General features: G+C 35.7%; 3 protein-coding genes and 1 long non-coding RNA gene across 5 annotated transcripts; 2 read left to right on the forward strand and 2 right to left on the reverse strand.

Moving 5' to 3' along the window:
* Window positions 1-39: 39 nt before the first annotated feature.
* LOC143346382 (uncharacterized) lies at window positions 40-11,879 on the reverse strand. The gene is made up of 3 exons (XR_013080407.1): window positions 11,746-11,879; window positions 3,029-3,152; window positions 40-260 (listed from the first exon to the last, which is right to left on the reverse strand). It is a non-coding gene; the product is annotated as an uncharacterized LOC143346382 (long non-coding RNA).
* On the reverse strand, window positions 334-2,681 carry LOC143347141 (uncharacterized; the record flags this gene model as incomplete). Its single annotated transcript, XM_076776068.1, is given in 8 exon segments — window positions 334-640; window positions 643-709; window positions 754-769; window positions 848-1,100; window positions 1,259-1,424; window positions 1,529-1,603; window positions 1,605-1,716; window positions 2,608-2,681. Coding segments are annotated over 8 exon segments (984 nt in total), but the record flags the coding sequence as incomplete, so codon positions are not given.
* On the forward strand, window positions 3,916-8,185 carry Naa35 (N-alpha-acetyltransferase 35). Its single transcript, XM_076774431.1, has 10 exons — window positions 3,916-4,084; window positions 4,263-4,324; window positions 4,631-5,163; window positions 5,431-5,623; window positions 5,690-5,871; window positions 5,940-6,272; window positions 6,350-6,742; window positions 6,817-6,990; window positions 7,053-7,169; window positions 7,248-8,185. Exons 1-10 carry the CDS (start codon window positions 4,026-4,028, stop codon window positions 7,401-7,403), a joined length of 2,202 nt encoding a protein of 733 aa, XP_076630546.1. The 5' UTR covers window positions 3,916-4,025; the 3' UTR covers window positions 7,404-8,185.
* On the forward strand, window positions 10,902-13,729 carry LOC143346381 (IQ motif and ubiquitin-like domain-containing protein). 2 transcript variants are annotated; one of them, XM_076774433.1, is made up of 6 exons: window positions 10,902-11,270; window positions 11,367-11,594; window positions 11,757-12,304; window positions 12,484-12,684; window positions 12,779-13,157; window positions 13,428-13,729. In XM_076774433.1, exons 1-6 carry the CDS (start codon window positions 11,050-11,052, stop codon window positions 13,531-13,533), a joined length of 1,683 nt encoding a protein of 560 aa, XP_076630548.1. In that variant the 5' UTR covers window positions 10,902-11,049; the 3' UTR covers window positions 13,534-13,729. The 2 variants fall into 2 exon arrangements, with proteins under 2 accessions (XP_076630548.1, XP_076630547.1); XM_076774432.1 differs by having other exon boundaries at window positions 12,779-13,729.
* The last annotated feature ends 464 nt before the right edge of the window (window positions 13,730-14,193 follow it).

Genomic DNA, 14,193 nt, shown 5'->3' on the forward strand with positions numbered 1-14,193 from the left:
AAATTTTTGAATACTATCGGGATTTATAACATACGGCAAAGGTGAAATTTGGCAAATACTTAGGTTATTAGTTTTAAGTTACGATATTAGCTAATAAAAATATCTAATGAACAATTGAACGACTTTGTATAAATAAAACATATTACACAAATTTATGTAAATGATAGTGGTAACATTTTTAAAAATTTTATTTTTATTTCATTGTTGGTCCTTTGAAGTAGATGGTTGAGATTTTGTTGTTGCATGTTCAGCTTCAATATCTGCAAGAATTATGATCATTTGCTAAATCATTACAAGTTTATAAATAATGGAACAATATGTATGTTAGCAAAGTTTTTCTTTATTATATTTTTTACATATTTGTATAAAAAATAAAAAATTTGTATACATATGTATAAAATTAAACAAGTTGAAGTCAGTTATTCTTTATTTGCTACTACAATAATGTCAGACATATCTGGAAGAGATAGTATTTCTAAGTTTTTTTCATTTGCTAAATGTAGCAAAGATAGAAAGGAAAGGGGAACAATTAGTGCCTCTGTATTAGTTTTTGTTAATATATCTGACAATCTTTTGTCATTATTTGAATCCAGGATTTTCCAAATACATTTCTTTAATTGTTTCATATCAATTTTTTTTCACGAGTGCTATACGCGATAGATATCTTATTTGTTAATTTAGGCGCGGCAACCAAATTATTTTCAGTAAAAATCATTTCAGCCATTCTGCCATTCTGCTGTGGCATGCCTAGTTTCCACTCTTGAAGCTGCTACTAATGAGAACTTTGGTAATACAGCTTGTTTTGTGTCACCATCATGAGACAGTTCTATTTCTTTCCTTTTCTTACCTCGTCCTAGATGACATTTCTCTGACTCTATTCTCTCTGAAGAGTTTTTTGAAATTATGCATTTTCCAATGGATTGGACCAGCCCAGTGAATGCTTGTACCTTTCCAAAGAAAAGAATATTCCAACATTTCTGTTGTTTCTGTATGAGTTACAAGTTTACAAAAATCTACAACTTTCTCCAGAGGTACTCTTGCTTCCATACATTTTTCTACATTGTTATCATCATCATGAACATCAAGATGAATTGCTTCATCTTCCAATGGTTAATTTTGAATTCTGTGATTGGACCAATAATAGCGACGAAGAAGAGAAACCTAAGGATACACAACAAGAAGAAAATAGATTTCTATTCTCCTTATTTTCTTCTTGTTGTGTATCTTTAATATTTCTTTTAGATTCTACAGTATCTACAATGATCATTATGCATGTGTAAATAATACTTTGAATTTGCATGATTTGGCAGTGCTACTTGGTATAGTACATCCATAGTTTGTATATCTTCTTGGTCCATTATCCATGATGAAGGTTTTATTATTTCAACAGTTCTTTTCAAATCATTTGCAGAAGACAAGATTTTTTGTTTCCATTACTTCAATTTTTCTTGTTTTACTTTTTCTGCATTACTTATTTCGTTTCCTTGCACGTTATTCGTATTTTCATGGCAATCATCTATTGGTGTTTTATTTTCCTCTTTGTCAAATTCAATTGGAAATCAGGTATGTTAACATCTTGTTTCTTAATCATATAAATCATATAAATCAATCATTTCTAAGCTAAACGCATTTTTTACAGTAATTCTGTTTTTGTTGTTGAGTTCTATACACTTGTATATACGATCAGTTATTTCAGGAGCTGATATTTGTGCTAAACTGCTTGTTTAAGCAGTTGACCATGTGAGATGAATATTAATAACACATTGACAACAAAATTAATAAAAATAGGTAAGCAACGATTTCTAGGACTTGCCTATTTAGCACAAATATCAGCTCCTGAAATAACTGATCGTATATACGAGTGTATAGAACTCAACAACAAAAACAGAATTACTGTAAAAAATGCGTTTAGCTTAGAAATGATTGATTTAATGACTTGTATGATTAAGAAACAAGATATTAACATATCTGATTTCCAATTAGCTAGTACACCCTTGGATGTGAGTGCAAAGATTTATGGGTTTCATGTAGACAGTCTTCATACAGAAATATTGAAATTGGTTGGTGAATTTGACAAAGAGGAAAATAAAACATCAATAGATGATTGCCATAAAAATACAAATAATGTGCAAGGAAACGAAATAAGTAATGCAGAAAAAGTAAAACAAGAAAAATTGAAGTAATGGAAACAAAAAATCTTGTCTTCTGCAAATGATTTGAAAAGAACTGTTGAAATAATAAAACCTTCATCATGGATAATGGACCAAGAAGATATACAAACTATGGATGCACTATACCAAGTAGCACTGCCAAATCATGCAAATTCAAAGTGTTATTTACACATGCATAATGATCATTGTAGATACTGTAGAATCTAAAAGAAATATTAAAGATATAAAACTAAATATTTCACAAATAGAACATTTTTCTGAATTAAGCAAATAAGGAGAATAGATTTTTAGAGAAATTCTACACTCTTATATTTGATCAGTTATTTCAGGAGCTGATATTTGTGCTAAACATGCAAGTCCTAGAGATTATCGTTTACCAGTTATTGTTAATTTTGTTGCCAATGAGTTATTAATATTCATCTCACTGTGCAATTACAAATATTCTTTCTCATCATTATTTTCTGATAATTCATTTTGTACGTAGACAGATTTTCTTTTTAAAGAAAATGAAGAATTTCAAAACTTAGGTGACAAAGAATTTAATAATGGATCTTTTCCGTTTTGTTAATTTTCCATTTTATAATTTCATTTACATTCATATACAGTATTTAGACCTATATAAATATATATAGTTTATTTTCCTGAAAGAAACATTTCTACTTGTTTGCTTTGTTGTATTTTATATTTACAACACAGTTTTCCGTGCATACGTGAAAATACGCGAATTGAAGACTTAGGAAAAATAATATCACACACAGAGTGTTTCAACTAGTGGACAATTACGTTATCTCAAAGAAAAGTAATATTTTACTATCTTCAATTATATTTATATTGTTATTATAATTATATTATATTACCGTTTAATGCAGTGAAGTTGTTTGTTATCTTTTCCAGATCGGTCCTCATTAATTGCAGTAAGGCATAATATTGTTGCAATTCGTGGTAAACTTGTTGCAATAAATTCAATTCGTTTGAAGAATCCTGAAAGTAACAATAAACAATTGCAAACAAAATAGTTAAATAAACACTAGTATTTTTTTCGTCTTGTCGTACCGTATCATCCATTTGTTATTAAATTCGTAAAGAACAAAAACATAGGAAAGGTATTTAACAAAATAAAGAACAAGTTTCACTCAACAGTGCTTTCTATACAAGATACCGGTATAATATACGACGTATGGCGTATATTCGAATAAGTTTGAATCTACGAGTGTTCCTAAAATTATTTTCTTCGAACGATTACGGTTGATATTTATCTTCATTTTGCGAATGTCGCTCGTAATTCATGTAAACATATTTTGTCGTTGAAATAGGGAAACAATGTACATTTTCATGAAGCTTGAAAAATTTTAAAATTCCGCGAGTGGATATAAAAATGTGTAGTCTTTTGATAAAACGATAACATGGTTTTGTACTGTTGGCAGTGTCGTTAAATATAACAGGTCAGTCTGCAAGAATAACGACTAGTAGAGATTAGAAATGGCGTGAACTGCTACTTTTGAATCACTCGTGATTCGATCACTTTCATTCCCAATCATGGTGATTTTTCACAGTGATTCGTGATTCTTCGTGATCGCTTTTGATTGGTAGGCAGCGTTCTTTTCACTTTTCACGAATTATGTCCTTTTTCATTGCTTAGATTACATTATTATACAATTTAAATTTGGCGCATTTGTAATTCTTTGAATTTCCACTGAGGGGAGTTAGCGAAACACTAACGATCACAGAACGTGAACCGCTACTAAAACGCCATCTTTCGGATCACGGTCGTGAATGGAGTTTAATCACGAGCGTGATCGTGATTTTGTGATCACTGTGATAAATCACTGTTAGTGATTTTGCACGCCATCCCTAATGGCGACCATGGTGAAAGAACAGATTTGGGTTGACATGAACGAGCAGAAGGAATCACAGTGAGTTACAAGACATTAAGTGTAACAAAAAAATCAATCTACACGTTACGTGCAATTCCGTAAAATTGTGGCACAAAGAATACTGCAATTTTGATTGAGCCTTCGAAAAATAACCTAACGTACACTATTCGCGATTCTTAGCAATATTTTTTAATTTATACATGCATTTACATTGCAGATTCGACCAAGTCAGGTACAATTGGGTGGATATTACTCAAGAATTTTTCGAAGCCATCACAGGTGCTTATTTTAAAAATTAGTTTTTTCCCTTGCGAACGCTTCACGGAAATTTTTTTTTCTCTCGTTCTTCTTGTTTTATTTATTTAACAATAAGACAATCAAATACAATCCGCCCACAACGTTTTTTGTCCAAATATTATTGCACTTTTATTAAATCACTGTTGTTTGCAATTGAGTATCACTTTTGACAATTTACATTTAAGGGGGGTTAGTTATTGAAATTTTAATTTTCCCTTATCTATGATAGAAATTACATGGAAGGATTGTATTATCTGTGTAAATTATTTGATTGATGTGTTTGTTTAGAGCTGGAACTCGGAGAACTTTTACATGATGATCTGTTCGGATTATTCGAAGCAATGTCTGCAATTGAAATGATGGATCCAAAAATGGATGCTGGTATGCTATGTAATCGGGGCAACAACAAACCATGCACTTTTACGCAAGCTGTAGAGTCTGGTGCATTGAAACTGGATAATTTGACAACATTTGAAGTTATAGGAATAATTGACTCAACTTATGCGTGTATAGTGTCTTGGCTTGAAGGTCATAGTTTGGCTCAAACAGTTTTTACTAATTTATACCTTCATCAACCCAGTCAAATAGTGGACAAACCTTTGAAGACTTTCTGTTATGCTGTGTACAAAATAATTGAAATAATTAAGGGTTGTATTAATAAAGCATTAGTATTCGAGGAAGAAGACTTTCAAAGTGTTACTTATGGCTATAGATTGCAAGATATTGCAGAACAAAAGAGTATATCCATGTTACGCGAAGTAGAAGAGGAATTACAGAGGAAAAGAAGAACAAAACGTATCGATGTAGACTCTGAGAAAGAAGTAGGTGTAATAGAATTAAAATATTGAATATTTCCTAATTTAATTAACATGTTTGCTATGCATCACATATATATATATGATGTGCCAATTCTTATGGGAGATCAACATTACATATGTACAATAGCAATTATTAGATAAAAATATGGATTGCAATAAGATTAATACCAGTGTAGTGTGGTATGTGGCAGATCTTTCAACTTGACAGTTATAGCAAATGTGTTAATTAATTTACGTAATTGCTTAAATATTATTGTTATTTTGTTTCAGTGCAGTGGCTTGTTAGCATTGTATGCCAGAATTAGATTTACCAAATTATTTTATCAAATATTGTCGTTAATGGGAAAGAAAGAGCAGCTACAACAGAATTTAAATGATTGTCATAGATTGTTAACTACATGTTCGTATATGATTCAACTTATGATACAGACAGTACCTCATGGAGAGAAAGCAGATGAGATATGTGAGTTTTCAAAAATCATTTTGTAGATTGTCTATGGAAGTATATTGTATTGTATGCTAATTTTAGCAAATTATCCAAATATTATGGGATTCGACCCCATGGTGAATCAAAGATTATTGCCACCAACATTCCCTAGATATACGAAAATAAAACCAAGGATAGAAGCTCTAAAATATTTGGACGAATTATTAAATAGATTTCGAATGGTTACAATGATCACAAACCGGAACGGATTTCACGCGGCTTTGGTAAGAAACGACTTGCAAATTAATGGCAATTTTTCGTATAAACGCCAAGTACACTGATTTCTTTTTAGGACTTTTTTTTAGAATTCTCACACCAAAGTCCATGTATATTATCTAGATCAATGCTACAAATAGTTTATTTGCCTACAATAAATCGGGTGTTCGGTGTACAAAATTTCGCTGATGTTTTAAAAGACGCGGCGCGGAATTTCATCGCGCCACCGGTTTTAATGCCAAAGAGCACGTTACTTCAAAATCATCAAGCCAAGGAATATGTTGATAGTTTCATGTCTCACTGTGTAAGCCTTTTTAGTAGTTTATTACAGCTTACCGGTCACAATAGAGCAAGACAGAGAAATAAATTGGCACATTTATTAGAGGAATTTGCCGCGTTGCAAGACGAAGTGAGTTTGAGAATAATTTAAATCAGTTTGCACGGTACTTAAGGAATTCTATTGTTTCAAGTTTAAAATTTTAACAGGCTGAAAGAGTAGATGGGTTCTTACATACCTTGTCTTTAAAAAGTGTTACACCCAGGTCGCATCTAGCTTGTTTTGGAACGTGGATTTTGTATCATACACTACGAATTATGGTGATGTATTTGTTAAGCGGCTTCGAGCTTGAATTGTATTCAGTACACGAATATCATTACATATTTTGGTACCTGTACGAGTTTCTTTATGGATGGCTTGTATCTGCTATAACGAGAGCTGATACATTTTTGAAGGAACAGGATGAACAGAATGATGCGCGTAAAGGAAGAAGAGCCAGGAAGAGTGCTAAAAATAATAAGAAAAAATCGACGCCTAGACCGTACAATTTAGAAATATTAATGTATCAGGCTATGCAAAATATATGTGGAGGATATTATAAAGTAATTTTTACTTTCAATAATTCCATAGCATGGAAAGCACTTAATCGGCAATATAAAATCCGTTTTTATTATAGGCTTTAGTTGGTTTTCGTATGGATGGAAGAATACCGCTTCCCGAGATTCAATATGACTCGGAACGAGTTCGATACGAACATAGGTTATTACCGTTTTTTTCGTTACTGACTCCACCACCGGTACATTACCAAGAATTCTTAGACATGACTAATGCACAGATGCATAAAAGAAATGTGAGTATAATAGCTTTTTCTCGCGTAAATATAGCTTCTTTTCTTATTGCCTATTTTTGTAGGAGAAGGTTACTAGTGAAATGCAGTACTTAGCTGGTTGTCGACATTTTCATCAAGCTAGAAATATGTTGGAACGAGCATTGTCTCTTTTCCCCCCAAATGCTGGTACTGTAAACGAGGTAGAATAATTGAAAATTTTATTGGTACTTTCGTTTCTTTAAAACTCTTTTATTCATTGTATATTTCTCGATTTACAGATTAACGAGTTATTAAAAGTCGCTAAAACGAATTTCGTGGTTCTAAAGTTGCTTGCGGATGGACATCAAAAGGATTCCAAAGAACCTCCAGTATTCGATTTTTCGTGTCATCAACATTTCCCACTTATAAAACTCACCAAACTTAAACCCTTGTAATAGCTCTCATTTCAATCTGTAAATGACATATTATTTATTTTAGCTTTAACCGTGCAAAAAATATTTTTGTGTTGTTGACTTCTAGATACCTTTCCCTTCCGTTTAATACAATCTTTGAAAGTTCCCATTTTCCTCTCATTTTCTTCTTTCTTTTTCTTTCATGAACGAGTCTCCCTTCATTGTACAGATATATATTATTTGCCGTACATACTTTGTGGATAAATTTCTATACTAAATGAAAATGATGTTTGTATATAGGTTATCAGAAATTGTATATGTTTTAAGTGAATTCATGTGGATATTAAGGATGAATGTGTCGATTGTTTGAGGACAAGGTTTGTGAAATTTACAGGTCGTTGCGAAATGTAAATACAAATGTAGAATATACAGTCTCGAAATGTTGTATAATAATTACACTTTATCAATGAAACTGTTAAAAGTTCTTGTTAGTGGCACGTGCAACATTTTGGATATATTGCAGGCTTTTCGGGCGTAACCATGTAACCATACATGATGATAGTCTTTTTTATAATAACGATCCCGTAATTTCATTAATCTCATGACCCAATTTGTTTGCGTGTAAAATCGCTACAGTTTATACATTGTTAAAGTCTGTATAAAATAGAAACACGAAAATTGTACCGAATTGAAACATTGAATTTGACTGTAAAGTTAACAGTAAATACAATTGAAAGGTAGAGATACTTATAAATCACAAAATTCACGTGAGGAAGCGATGTATGTCTAATAAAAACAATAGTCCAAGAAGAGAATGAAGCGTACACAGTGGTATTTATTATCTTTTATATTCAGATCACCTAGGACGAATTAAATTTTACTTGATTATTGATAACGTCAATATATCGGAAATATATCTGAATGGGAACATTGGAATTATCGAATTCAAAAAGACCTGTGAAGCGACAAATGCATTTCAGATGTTAATTCGAACGTGGAAACAGAGATGCCAGATTCAGCACCCGGTGCCTTACTCACACATGAAAGATCACGCGTACGTGAGCTCGTAGAGTTTCGGAAACCCGACAAAGGCAAAATGACGCATGCACTCTTTCTCGATTCTCCGAAGTTGTCCAAAGTAAGTTCGGACCGTCTCGTGGGAGTCGAGAGAGAAAGGCTCATACTTCCCTTCTCGTTCTTGAACAACTAATATCCGACCTCCCGTCAACAGGTCTTCACTGGCCTCTGCTGACCGCTGTTGACCACTCCTGGAATTTCTGACAACATATAACGATTACGACTGGCTACTGTTAGTCTCTCCCAGCCTCTGCTGACCGCTGCTGACCACTTCTGGAATTTCTGACAACGTATAACGATTACTACTGACGTCTGTCAGCTTCCGCTGATCTCTGCTGACCGCTGCTGACCACTCCTGTTACTTCTGACAACGTATAACGATTACGACTGGCTACTGTTAGCCTCTCCCAGCCTCTGCTGGCCTCTGCTGACCACCGCTTATATTTCTGACAACGTATAACGATTACTACTGACTTCTGCTTGCCCCTGCTGGACTCTACTTGCCTCTGCATGCCTCTGCTGGCCTCCGTTGGCCTCTGCCGACCGCTGCTGACCACTGTTGACCACCGATTATATTTCTGGCAACGTACAACGATTACTACTGGCTACTGCCAGCCTCTGCTGACCTCTGCCAGCATCTCCCGACCTAAGCTGGCCTCTGCCAACATCTCCCGACGTCAGCTGACCATCGTTGACCACTGCTGACCGTTGCTGACAACTTGTGACACGATGTAATATAATATAATATGTTTATATGTATTAAAGTTTTGTATAATGTAAATCTATGGCAATAAATGATATAATTTCAAAGAATTCTATGTATTCTCATCATTTTTTACCCCTCTTTCCCTCTCCAAATAGAAATGACGTCATTTCTAAAAATTCCTGAAAATTCTCGGATCCCTGAAACTTACCGGCGTCCCTGAAACTTCTCGGAATCCCTGAAATTTCCAAGAAGTTTCAGGCAGCGGCTAAAATTCCGGCCTGAATTTTTCGGCAAAAATTTTAAAAAGCCGTTACGTAATAGCTCTCTAAAATTTTTCGCGGCCGGAATTTTTCGGCCAAAATTACGTAATATTACGTAACATTATGTAATATTACGTAATATTACGTAATAGTTCTTCAAAATTTCTCCAGCCAGAATTTTTCGGCAGAAATTACGTAATATTACGTAACATTATGTAATATTACGTAATATTACGTAATAGCTCTTCAAAATTTTTCGCGGCCGGAATTTTTCGGCCAAAATTACGTAATATTACGTAACATTATGTAATATTACGTAACATTACGTAATAGCTCTTGAAAATTTTTCGCGGCCGGAATTTTTCGGCCAAAATTACGTAATATTACGTAACATTATGTAATATTACGTAATATTACGTAATAGCTCTTCAAAATTTCTCCGGCCAGAATTTTTCGGCAAAAATTATGTAATGTTACGTAATATTACGTAATATTACGTAATTTGAAAGCGCGGGAAATTTGAAATCTTTCCGGGGAACTTAGAAAATTTTAAAAGATTCGGAGTGTCTTATAACTAAGGGAATGATTTCGATAGGAAAAGAAGGGTAAAAATGATGAGAACACATAGAATTCTTTGAAATTATATCATTTATTGCCATAGATTTACATTATACAACACTTTAATACATATAAACATATTATATTATATTACATCGTGTCACAATTTGTCACCAACGGTCAGCAGTGGTCAGTAGCGGTCAGCAGAGGCCAACGGAGGCCAGCAGAGGCATGCAGAGGCAAATAGAGTCCAGCAGGGGCAAGCAGTAACAAGTAGTAATCGTTATACGTTGTCGGAAGCATCAGGGGTGGTCAGCTGTGGTCAGCAGAGGCTAGCAGTGGCAAGCAGTGGCAAGCAGAGTCCATCAGGGGCAAGCAGAAGTCAGTAGTAATCGTTATACGTTGACAGAAGTAATAAGAGTGGTCAGTAGCGGTCAGCAGAGTCTAGCGGAGGCAGGCAGAAGTCAGTAGTAATCGTTATACGTTGTCAGAAATATAAGCGGTGGTCAGCAGAGACCAGCAGAGGCTGGGAGAGGCTAACAGTAGCCAGTCGTAATCGTTATACGTTGTCAGAAGTAACAGGAGTGGTCAGCAGCGGTCAGCAGAGACCAGCGGAAGCTGACAGACGTCAGTAGTAATCGTTATACGTTGTCAGAAATTCCAGAAGTGGTCAGCAGCGGTCAGCAGAGGCTGGGAGAGACTAACAGTAGCCAGTCGTAATCGTTATACGTTGTCAGAAATTCCAGGAGTAGTCAGCAGTGGTCAGCAGAGGCCAGTGGAGACCTGTTGACGGGAGGTCGGATATTAGTTGTTCAAGAGCGAGAAGGGAAGTGTGAGAATTTCTCTCTCGACTCCCAGGAGGCGGTCTGAACTTACTTTGGGCAGCTTCGGTGAATCGAGAAAGAGGCATGTGTCAGTTTGCCTTTGTCGACTTTCCTAAACTCTAAAACCACGATCAAAACTACCAACATACTACAATGCGTCTGTACTATAGATACTCGCAAAGAATGAAAAATGAACAGCGGATTATTTTGTATTCGAAGCTGAAGTCCATTCGTAACCTATCATTTTTCAAAACCGACAGAAAATGGTTTGCAAGCGATTGATAGTAGAAGATCGAAGAATAAAGAAACCCTTTTTGGGTGGATGGCGGCACAAACTTACCGGCGTGAAATATTTAAATGCCGAGTCTCAAACAGGGCCATGGAAGATGCCATCGAAGAACACGTGTAGCAAAATGGTACAATATATCTGCACGACGGACGTAGTTACGCAAACACCGTGCCATCATCCCACGCAAATGTGGCGGTGCGAAATTCTTTATTAAAATTAAAAATAATATTTTTACATATCGGCTATCGAAAATGTCATTCTTTACTCATATTGTTTTTTTGTCATCATCAGGCCAGATTGTTTCATATCAAACGAATCGGACAAGTACTTAACGTCGAAACCCTATGAAACGTACGAAGAAATGATGCGTAGAATAGACTATGACGGGAAAGCTCGAATCATTCAAAGAAACTACAGGATATACAAGTTGTTAAAGTACGTCAAAGAGTACGCAAGACGGTACCGGGAATTGGTCGAGAATTGTGAAAAGTACGAAGAAGAAAAGATGACAATTTATAAGTACGTACGCAAATGTACCGGATTTGCAACTTCATTTTTATATATTTTGAGCCTCGTTCTATACAACATGGAACATCAGAGTAATATCGTTGCGATATTTAAATCGACACGCTTGAATATGTCTAAAATTGTCGGTGATATTAAGAAATACCTCGTTTGCAGAAAACGACATCAGCTAGAAATTCTTCGGCGAATGAATCCCAAGTCCCGGCTGGATTTCGATATGTTGTACCATTTGGTGGAGCAATGGCGACACGATCGTCTTGATTGCGCGAAACGGCGTTTCTTCAGGGCGGCCAGATGCGCGGAGAATTATTTGATCCTGGAAAAAACTGTGGAAATGTTGAATGTGATCGATCAGAAGAGGCTGGCTGTGAGGACGCGTTACAGGAATCAGAAGCGCGTGAAATTTCTGACGGTTAATTGCAAGCCCGTCACGTGGCACGATAACAAGAAGAAACTGGTGGAAATGACTACAATGAAGAACCAGAAGGCGCGGGAGCTAAAGATCATTTACGATTCACTGACGAATTACAACGTCACGCGAGGAGAACGCATGGAAATGCTAACGATGCTGAAGAAATCGTTGGAGGTGCACAACTGCGTTGCCGCGTTTCATTTGATTCGGCTGTTGGACGAAGAGTTGAGTTATCTGGCGAGAAATATGGCGAAGGACATGTCACTGGACTATTTTAGGGAAAGAATAGCTTGTAAGAGAGAAATTGGTAGAACCTTGTTATTCTAAATATTGCAAATAACTATTTTCTTTTAATACATTTGAAATCTCTGAACGGTTCGAGACCTTTAAAAAGTAAATATTCGAAGCCTCTCCCGATATATGGGATGCTTATTGATAAACGATGTTCTTCCTTTTTGTTCAATTACGTAGATAGTTACTTGTACTTTGTACGGTCGTCGCACTCGTGCTGTTGCCGGAACGACGACAAACATTTTTGTAAGAACGTAGACGACGAAAAGCTGCGAGAACCCATCGAGGGTAGGACTAGAATCTGCCATAGTTGCTCGAAACTGCTCCCGTATAGCAAGTTCACGGTCCATGGAAGAATGACAAGGCTGTCAACTTGCATCGGTAATGTTTCAAGCGGATTCGAGCTGCCCAAAAATTTTGTCCATCTCTGCTTAATTAGCAGCACAACTAAAAATAAATATCTGTTCTTTTCAAGCATGTACCTCGTTGCGCGAGCGTAATATCAGGCATGTGAATTACGATCCTTACGTCTATCTTTTGGATTGCGTGCGCTCCGACGAGAGATCAAGAGATTCCGCATCAGCAGTCGCGTTCATGATGCAAAAGCACGATATGTACCATCTGGTAAACAATATTTGGCATGGGTACTCGGTCGTCAGCGAGAACAGGGATCTGTTCGTCTTAAAAATGATACGTTACGATGTGGACAAGGAATGGTCACCGTGGAATTGCATTCTTTTGACATCGGAGGAGGCCGAGGTCCATTATAAGATCAAGGATCCCATGACTGTATACTCAAAACCATTGATCGAGCAAATTTTATTGACCCACGAGTTGGCGAAAAATCAATTCAAGTACGTGTACGCGATAATTACTTACAAAAGTAATAAATATATTTGTTTTACAATAAATGTTCAAAATGATATCAGCAAGCAAGGCAATAGCACCGATCATTATCGTTATATTTATGATTTCGACACAATGTTTCGAGCGTATATACGTTAGATAAGCAGCGATATTGTAGGAAAAATTGGAAGGGCACGGCAATATTTGTCTTTCAATGCCATTTAAATAACGACACTAAGACGATTGATAAGTGGAAGTAATGCATCAATTCGTTGCAGGCACTTGAGAAACTTCGAGAACAAGTTCCGAGAAACGTTTCGCAATATTGAAGATAAATTGGTGTACGAACCGGCAATTAAAGTGGACGAATATAATTTCACGTAATCGATTTCTCAAAAACTATTTAGGTGTCGTTTTCCGTTCGTGTGACGCTACTACCAAAAAATTTCATGATTTACAATATTTGTGATATTGGCAGAAATGTTTCATTTAATCACAATTCTGTATTTACTTTTACTTAACTGCGAAATTGTATAATGTAAAGGAATGATCGTTGAACGAGGAAATACGGGTTTAAATAAAAAGGACACGCAAAATGAAGTTTCGTTTTATGAAGTATGTTTCATGTCGGGGTGAAAATAAATCGATACAGATCTGTCGAACAAATTAATTTTTTTCTCTTCGATTTAATTGATCACCATACTGAGAGTCACTGTTAAAATAAATAATGATAGCTACGTTCGATGATCGAATTCCAGAGGGCTATCTTCCTAATGGTAGGGACATAAATTTTAAATCCTAAGTCGGTTCCTTTGGTTCACGACGGGATGCGTTGGAGAAATGGGGTACCAGTTACAGAGGCGTGAACACATTTTTCATTATAATCCACTGCTGGTCACTGCTGGTCGCTACTAACACTAGACCATTGACGGCCATTGGTGACCACGACTGACCACAGCTGACCACTACTGTCAACTGTTGCCAATTGCTGTCCGCTGATGTCCACAGCTGACAACTGCTAACGACTTCTAAGATTTGAGTAAT

The sequence above is a fragment of the Colletes latitarsis genome, chromosome 10 (genome assembly GCF_051014445.1).
Source record: "Colletes latitarsis isolate SP2378_abdomen chromosome 10, iyColLati1, whole genome shotgun sequence".
NCBI lineage: Eukaryota > Metazoa > Arthropoda > Insecta > Hymenoptera > Colletidae > Colletes > Colletes latitarsis.

Excerpts from the sequence above, each read along its gene's own strand:
- Naa35 (XM_076774431.1), top strand. The coding sequence starts at position 4,026 with ATGGCGACCATGGTGAAAGAACAGATTTGGGTTGACATGAACGAGCAG. Across the intron at positions 5,624-5,689 it reads AGAGAAAGCAGATGAGATAT|CAAATTATCCAAATATTATG; the intron begins GTGAGTTTTCAA and ends TGCTAATTTTAG. Across the intron at positions 6,743-6,816 it reads TATGTGGAGGATATTATAAA|GCTTTAGTTGGTTTTCGTAT; the intron begins GTAATTTTTACT and ends TTTTTATTATAG.
- LOC143346381 (XM_076774432.1), top strand. The coding sequence starts at position 11,050 with ATGGTTTGCAAGCGATTGATAGTAGAAGATCGAAGAATAAAGAAACCC. Across the intron at positions 11,595-11,756 it reads GAAAAGATGACAATTTATAA|AAAACGACATCAGCTAGAAA; the intron begins GTACGTACGCAA and ends CCTCGTTTGCAG. Across the intron at positions 12,685-12,778 it reads AAGGCTGTCAACTTGCATCG|CATGTACCTCGTTGCGCGAG; the intron begins GTAATGTTTCAA and ends GTTCTTTTCAAG.